General features: G+C 35.0%; 1 protein-coding gene across 1 annotated transcript; it reads right to left on the reverse strand.

The window, feature by feature from the left end:
- Positions 1-4,619: 4,619 nt before the first annotated feature.
- Positions 4,620-6,887, reverse strand: LOC149252339 (cytochrome P450 750A1-like). The gene is made up of 2 exons (XM_089456656.1): positions 5,887-6,887; positions 4,620-5,524 (listed from the first exon to the last, which is right to left on the reverse strand). The coding sequence occupies exons 1-2, from the start codon at positions 6,775-6,777 to the stop codon at positions 4,892-4,894; spliced, it is 1,524 nt and encodes a 507-aa protein (XP_089312782.1). The 5' UTR covers positions 6,778-6,887; the 3' UTR covers positions 4,620-4,891.
- Between the last annotated feature and the right edge of the window lie 1,557 nt (positions 6,888-8,444).

An 8,444-nucleotide genomic window follows, 5' to 3' on the forward strand; every position in this document is an offset into this window, starting at 1 on the left:
ACGCGTTATCTTCCTTGTGTGTTGTGATTGCCACATCCGCGTGGATTGCTCTTTCGGAAGTTGTGCATGTCCTGTTGTGTTGTGTGTTTCTAACAAAGTTGGGGTTTCCTCCCATCCAACTTGAGACTCACTCCCACCCTCTCCCTCTGCTGTGAAAGAACCTTGACACAAGTAACACTAGCATTCACCAAGCACACGAACCTCGTTGTTCAAAGACAAACCAGACCACTCTCTCATGCTGACAAGCAAGAGCTAAGTAAAACATTTAAGATAGTGGAAACCGGGCCATCATACTAGATGGGACTCCTACACTAAATGTTGTGAGGTCTAGTTAGGACTTCATACTGGGGAGATCCCCTGAATGTTGGCGGGTCCAGCACTGTCAACAGTGTGTTTATTTGTCTTTTTGTTTAGGTTTTATTAGAGCTCTCCCCAAACTAATCTCAAAATTGCATATTGCTTTACCCTATGGAGCATAGGGTATATATGAACCTACACATAACCACTATAGGAATCCCTCTCTACATATAGATCACACAATGACCTATATCCAAGTGTAGCAGTAAAAGCTAACACATACAATGAGGAAATTGAAAAAAATCACAGGAGACAACACAAGAGAGGAAAACAAATTTTCATTATTTTTTTCACACATAGAAAATTTGTTGTTACAAATCAAAGTATGATCCTATTTTAGGTTATGCCTTAGCACAGACCCCATAGAAAAATTGTTTTTACAAATCAAAGTATAATCCTATTTTAGGCTATGCCTTAGCACAGACCCCATCTTTTTGCACCAAACTTGAACCATGGTTCTCTCCTCTATTCTAGCTTTCCCATCTTCACGAGCTCCTTTTGTTCCTCTATCTTGATCTCTTCTAGTTTCCACTGCTTTTCTCTCTTCTGGTCTCTCTCTCTCTCATTCACAAATTTATCTTCCCCGTTCACAACTACCAACTCTCCCTTGTTCCATTTTCTTTCACACACCTTAAATGATGGTTGGGAGGATAATGTCTCCAATCCCATCATCATCACTTCAGATGTTGAACAATCACAATGGCTTGACTCCCTAGGCAACAATCACTTCTCCATTTGGTTCGTCAAGTAATCATTGGTTCTTTATTTGTTTCAATAGCTAATCATTTCTCCTTTGCATAGGAAGTCCATTGTCTCACCACAATCCACCTAATCCCCTTGAGACACATGGAATCATTACAAGTCATGCTCCATAGTAATTCAATAGAAATGTACCACAAAAAAATGTTAGTTCACAACAACATTACCATAGTAGATGTGCTATAGTAACAATGTTACACCAATGTAAAAATAAGTTTGTGTTGTAGTAGGGGTATTACAATAACAGTGTTATAGCAGAGATGTCACAACAACAATGTTGCAGCAGGGGTGTTATAGCAACAATGTTGTGACACACTTATTTGATCTTCTAAACTACCAACCAAAATCAATCAATGTGGATTACTTTTAGCCAAAGATGCTCCTTCATCTCCCTATTAAAGCAACATTGTAAGGCATCTCACATGGTTCCATTGCTCATAGCATATTTCTAAGTTGCAAATCCTATTCCAAAGCTAGCAATTGTTGAACAAAAACAAAAAATTCGTAACTAGATTATGAAAAGAACATAGAGAAGTTGCTTATATGGGGAATTTGGTATAGGGTGTAGGAGTTGATAGCTTCAAATGGTTAGCTCAAAAATTTGATCAACAATGCAAGGAAAAGTAGGAGGATTTGTGTGATATCTAGAATAAGTGAGGCAGTGAGGAGCCAATGAAGCAGAGATAAGGAAAGTAAAGATGGAGAATAAATGTGTGAGCATAAAACATTGATTGCACTATAAAACATATTCTAAAGCAGAAATCATATTGTCAAAGTAATGAATATAAATAAATAAGAGTGTGAGAAAAATGAATATTAAAATAATAATAGTAGTAATCTAATTTTCAAGTCACATCCATGCCAGACACCAAATTCGTGTATGAGACCCCCTTATTTGTGAGATGGCACTGAACGGAGCAAACAAAAGGAAAGAAAACATGAGGAGTGAATGTGTGAGCATAGTGCATCATCTACCTTATAAAACACAAACAACATGGTCAGAGAAATGAACATAAACAAAGAATAATAATAATAATAATAATAACAATCTAATTTGAAGTTCACTGCCAAGCTAGACACCAATTGGGGTATAAGATCTCCTTGTTTGTGGGACAAGGGACCCAACCCTTATTTTCTTCCACACAATGATTTGATGTACATAGGTGTACATAGTCTACCACTCTAGATTGAACCTATGACCTCTTAAAGGAAGCGTTTTTAACCATTAGGCACACTAAAACCTACTTGGATTTTTAGGATTTTTTTAAATTATAGTTTTATTGACAAATACTTAAAAATGTAATGTACCACAACTAAAATTAAGTTCTATTATATATTACTAGTATAGATCCATCTTAACCATGGATCACTTGAGGTGAAAATTTATTTTAAAGTGCAAATCTTGAAAAAAGATTTGCACCTCAAGGGATTTGATCCATCTAGTAACTAAGATATATATATATATATATATATATATATATATAATCCAAGTGGAGAGAGAATGGAACTATCGTTTTTTGACATTATTAATAATATTTATTAAATGCCACATATTAATTTTATATTAAGAATTAAATTAATTATATATCTCCATGTTATTATTTTTATTAGAAAGTAATTATTATTTTTTACTTTAATAATTTCTTCTCTTGGCATATTGAAATATTTTACTATAATGAACATTAAAGTAGTTCTTTTACTCTTTCACATATATTGAATAAATTAATTAATATGGATATTAAATAGTTAAAATATATTAGCTCAAGTGGTTTGGTGAAAAAGTTGTTTCTTTAACTATGTGGGTTCAAGTTTTTGGAGACATGTTGTATCCCATCAACAATATAGTGAAAGTGAAATTATTGATGTTAGATAATTGTTTTAATTAAAACTAATCAAATATGTATATTTACTTTTGTTTTCTTAAAGTCTTGAGAGACATGCGGTATCCCATCAACAATGGAGTGAGTATAGTGGAAGTGAGATTATTAATATTTTATGATATTTTTATTAAAACTAGCTAAATAAGTCTATTCATTTTTTATTTTTATTTTGAAAGATATTTGTCTCCAAGTATCTCCTTCAAACTGTGATATCAACAATGGAAGTAGCATAGTGAAAGTAAGATTATTGATATTTCATAATATTTTTAATTAAAGTTAATCAAATATATACAATATTCATTACTGCTCACATTATTTTTTATTGATGAAATATTTTATTTTTATTTAAAAAAAAATTAATGTATTTCCATATTAAATAAAATAAAAAATTATACAATACTAAAAACACAATAAATCAATAAAAAATATTTTAAATAAAAAAGTTATTTTAAAAAAAATTACATAAAAAGTAAGATATCTCGTAAATATACTCAAAATAATATAAATAAAAACACTTTAATTGCGTAATTAAAAATAGAACCCCGGCAACTGAACACATTTTGTTTATTTTTAATTAAATAATACGTGGCCATTTTGATAAAGTAAGACGAAGTCAAATTGGCCTATAGATCTTGTCTCGTTAATTTTACTAACAACAAAATAACTAGAGAGTATTTAATTATGAACAAGTTGCTAAATGGTACTATTTTAAATATTAAAACAAAATTTAACAGTAGCCACCAATATTAATATATATATTTAATTATGAACAAGTTGCTAAATGGTACTATTTTAAATATTAAAATAAAATTTAACAGTAGCCACCAATATTAATATATATATTTAATTATGAACAAGTTGCTAAATAGTATTATTTTGAATATTAAAATAAAATTTAACAGTAGCAACTAATAATAATATATATATTTAATTATGAACAAGTTGCTAAATAGTACTATTTTGAATATTAAAATAAAATTTAACAGTAGCCACCAATATTAATATATATATTTAATTATGAACAAGTTGCTAAATAGTACTATTTTGAATAGTAGCCACCAATATTAATATATATATTTAATTATGAACAAGTTGCTAAATAGTACTATTTTGAATATTAAAATAAAATTTAACAGTAGCCACCAATATTAATATATATATTTAATTATGAACAAGTTGCTAAATAGTACTATTTTAAATATTAAAATAAAATTTAACAGTAGCCACCAATATTAATATATATATTTAATTATGAACAAGTTGCTAAATAGTACTATTTTAAATATTAAAATAAATTTAACAATAGCCACCAATACTAATATATATATTTAATTATGAACAAGTTGCTAAATAGTACTATTTTGTATTCAAAATAAAATTTAACAATAGCCACCAATATTAATATATATATTTAGTTATAAACAAATTGCATAATAACATTATTGGAAATAATATTATTTTAACTAAATATGCAACTTGGTTTAGATTTTTAAAAGAAATAATATTCGACCATTGCATTTAATATATTTCAAATCTTTCTGCATGGTAAAATCCAGATGCTGCACCAACAATATATCTCAAACCTTTTGCCATCTGATGCTAAGTGATCTTCGTATTTAATGGCAAAGATTTTATTTTGAGAAAGCCACACCAAAGATAGAGCTTATCAATTATGAAAATATATATAATCAGTACAGAGAAAGACTCCCACAAATATCAGACATAGAGACATCTTTACCTGAAGACATCATCAAACATTATCTCTACAATACCATGACTGTAACCCTGTCATTATTATAGAATATTTAGCAACGACAATTTTATTCTACTTATACTGAAGATAGATGGCCAATGACGAGTTCCACAGCAGGTCTTTTGGCCAGCTTCCGTGCCATCTAGACAGTCGAGAGGCAACTGGGTTTCCTCAACGTCAGAAAAGCAAAGAGTGGCACTTGTCTCGCCAACGCCGCTGAATGTGCCTCCTTCATGTCCACCTCGGACGGATCACCTCCAACTTTCCAATAAAAAACGTGCAACAGTTGAGCCAAGGCAAGCTCAATCATCGAAGTAGCCATTAGAACTCCCGGGCATCCTCTCCTTCCTGCCCCGAATGGAAGCATTCTGAAGTCTGATGGACTTCCTGTTAAATCTGCAGACTCTTCCTGCATAAATCTCTCAGGCTTGAATTCTGAAGAATCTGTTCCCCACACATTGGGATCCCTTCCAATTGCCCACAAGTTGAACATTAGCATTGATTTCTTAGGTATATGGTATCCTCCTACTGTCACTGCCTCCACAGACTCATGGGGAAACCCTAGCGGTGCCCCTGGGTATAATCGTACGGTCTCTTTCACCACGCAGCGCAGGTATTTCATGCTTGCCAGATCCGTCTCCTTTACTTTCCAGTGTTGGCCAACGACCGAATCGATTTCTTCTTTCAATGTCTTCAGTACATGGGGATGTCTGAGCAGCTCACTCATTGCCCACTCTAACGTATTTGATGTAGTCCCTACTCCGATGTACATCACCTTTTACAGATACAATGATTAATTTTAAAAATATCAAAATCTTAGATTGGCAAACCTTTAAAAATCAGAACTAACAGCATAGCAATTTTCTCAAAGAAATGAATGGTGACTTGACTAAGAAAGAACATACAATTTTTTAAGGAGGTGGAGCTGTGAAGCTTGGTTGAACGAATAGTTTAATACCAAAAATGAGTCCTAGCCTCAACCTCTCTCTTGAAATTGAAACTTAACTTTTTTATGAAATTTAAATTTAAATTTAAACCTATGACATTGTAGGGAACCCTACACAAACTAATTAGTATATAGGTGAAAACAAAAAAAATTATCTAACTAGCAATGACAGACAAAGGCCAGAAACAAACCAGTAAGATTGCCTTGATTTTTTCTCGTGTAATTTTGTTCTCCGCCTTATCCATCTCAGCTGCCATATCGAGGAGCACATCAACGAAGTCTTTAACAGGCTCAGCCTCATCCTGGCCATTCCTGGCTGCTGCCACTCGATGATCAACATGGTCGTCGAGTATTTTCTCTAGCAATGCATCAAATGTTTTACTGGCCTTCTTCATGCGCCGCTTGATACCTTGCAAATCAAGCCAATCCAAATAAGGAATGAAGTCTCCAACGTTGAAAGCTACATTTGCCACCTCAGCTGTCAGATCCTTGAACCCTTGGCCACTGGCACTCAAATCGTCATCCGAAAATTTCCTTCTGGTCAGCATTCTCCAAACTATATTGGAGGTTAGGTCAGAGATGGCCTTGCTCAAATTTACTGCAATTCTTCCGCTCTCGCTCTCCTCCCAAATGGAACGGATCGTGAAAGACATCTCTTCCTCTCGGACATGCTTGAATGACTCAATTCTTTTGGCATTGAGCAGTTCAGATACACATATTTTTCTCATTTGCCTCCAGTGATCTCCATACTCGGCGAAGGCCACATCCTGAGAATTGTAAAATATGAATTTCCCAACGGTTGTTCGAGGTCGGCTGGAGCATACTAAATCATGAGTGTTGAGAAACTGCTTGGCCACCTCAGAAGAAGAAACAACTATGGTAGGGACAGAGCCTAAGCGCAGAAACAAAATGGGACCATATTTGTCAGCGAGGCCTTTTCCAACGATTGGCCATGGATAGGGTCCGGGAGGCAATCTGTCATTCCTTCTCTTCTTGTACTGCAATACACAGAAGAAGAACAAGAGAGTCGCCGATCCAAAAGCTGCTGCGGGCAGAGTAGGGATGAAGCTCTGAAAATCCATAGTGTACAGTCCACCACTTGTAACTGGCAAAGAAACATTATCTTATTTAATGCCCTTCTCGTGGGTGTCAAACCAGTGTAATTTGTGTGGTAGGGATGGTTTGATGGGGACGATTCAAATCTCATGCTATGATATGCCCGTCTTTGTAGTATGATTATCTATCTTGACTCCTTAGGGTAGTAGGTAGGTGTTAAGCTAGTAATTAGTGTGGTAGGGACTGTACGTTGGGAGGATTTAAATCATGTCTGTCTGTGTGTAACCTAGTCATCTATTTTGACTCCTGAGAGTAGCAGGTAGTTGTTAAGCCAGTTTAATTTGGCAGAGACGATATGTTTTATGGAAGATTCGAATTTCATGCTATGACATGTTTGTAACTAGATTATTTATTTTGACTTTTTCTAATAGCAAGTGTTGTATGTATGTGTATAACAAGATTATGTATCTTGACTAGTCAAGATAAGTAGATATTGTCCGTAGAGATAACTAATACCATGCCTGTAACAAGGTTATCTGACTCTCAGAATAACAAGTAAATATTGTTCGTTGAAACAACTAATACCAGACCAGATTACTATAGTGAACCCTCTTTAAAACTAAAATTAAAAATAAAAGCGTTAAATTGATGGTAACTGTTACCTGCAGCAAGAGAGAACGATGGTCCTTGCGAGTTGCATCTGTCATCCCAACTAAATGCAGCTGACAACTTTTTCAAACTTACACAGAAAAGACGTTTAATGTACGCAAGAAAAAGTCAAAAATAACTTAAAGTAGCATACACGCAAAGTCGCAAATGACTTTTTTATCCATTTCTAGACGTTTGTAGAGAGAAGGGGAATAAAACAATTGAAAGCATGAAATACCCGTCATATTGTGAGCCCTCGCAAGTCGGACCCATGATGGCATCGCAAGCGGGGGACAGGTCGAGATCAGAGGACATGGGCGTGCCCTTAGTCATGTGCACAATCCAAATTTGGGGTTCCTACCGATGTGGGCGAACAGTGATATAACTCCCGGGGTTTCATATGATTACAAAGGGAGTTGTCTTTGGTGCGATTTTTTGGATTTCATGCGACCATAAATCACCAAAATTCATTCGAGACCGAACTCGTGTAGTCTACCTTCACTATAGACCCACCTGAGTCACCATTTACAACTCTCTTCACTTCCCAAACCAAACTACTGTGTTGTGTTGTCCATTGCTTACTTTCCTTCTATGAAGTCCCTTCGATTATATATATGCAATGAGGGTTGCGAAGCGAATGTCACGTCATTTCATCGCGTGCCCCTTCAGTTGCTCACATGTTGGTTCATTTCCGACCTACATACATTTCAACATGTTTGCTTGTGACACTCATGTCAACCCACGCCTCTCCCCAACCGAACTTTGCTTATCGCATGTTGTGCATTAGTTCCACTCAACCGCTCCACATGGCGACTCGCCCGAACTGCCCATGACCCAATGCTTATCTCATCACACATCGTGTGCATTCATTATGCACACTCGTTCTACATGTTGGCCCACTCAAACTGTGCATGAGTCCAACCAAAAACCCCAGTTGTGTCATCCACGCCCTAAATTGACATGGCCCAACATGTGCACATTCTTGTCCCAATTAAACGAAGTGTCACACCACTTTGGTTTTTGTTTACTAAGGAGCTCGTCGAGT

This window comes from Pinus tabuliformis, chromosome 7, assembly GCF_031772625.1.
Source record: "Pinus tabuliformis cultivar Carrire ecotype Pingquan chromosome 7, CPIR1, whole genome shotgun sequence".
In the NCBI taxonomy this organism is placed as follows: domain Eukaryota; kingdom Viridiplantae; phylum Streptophyta; class Pinopsida; order Pinales; family Pinaceae; genus Pinus; species Pinus tabuliformis.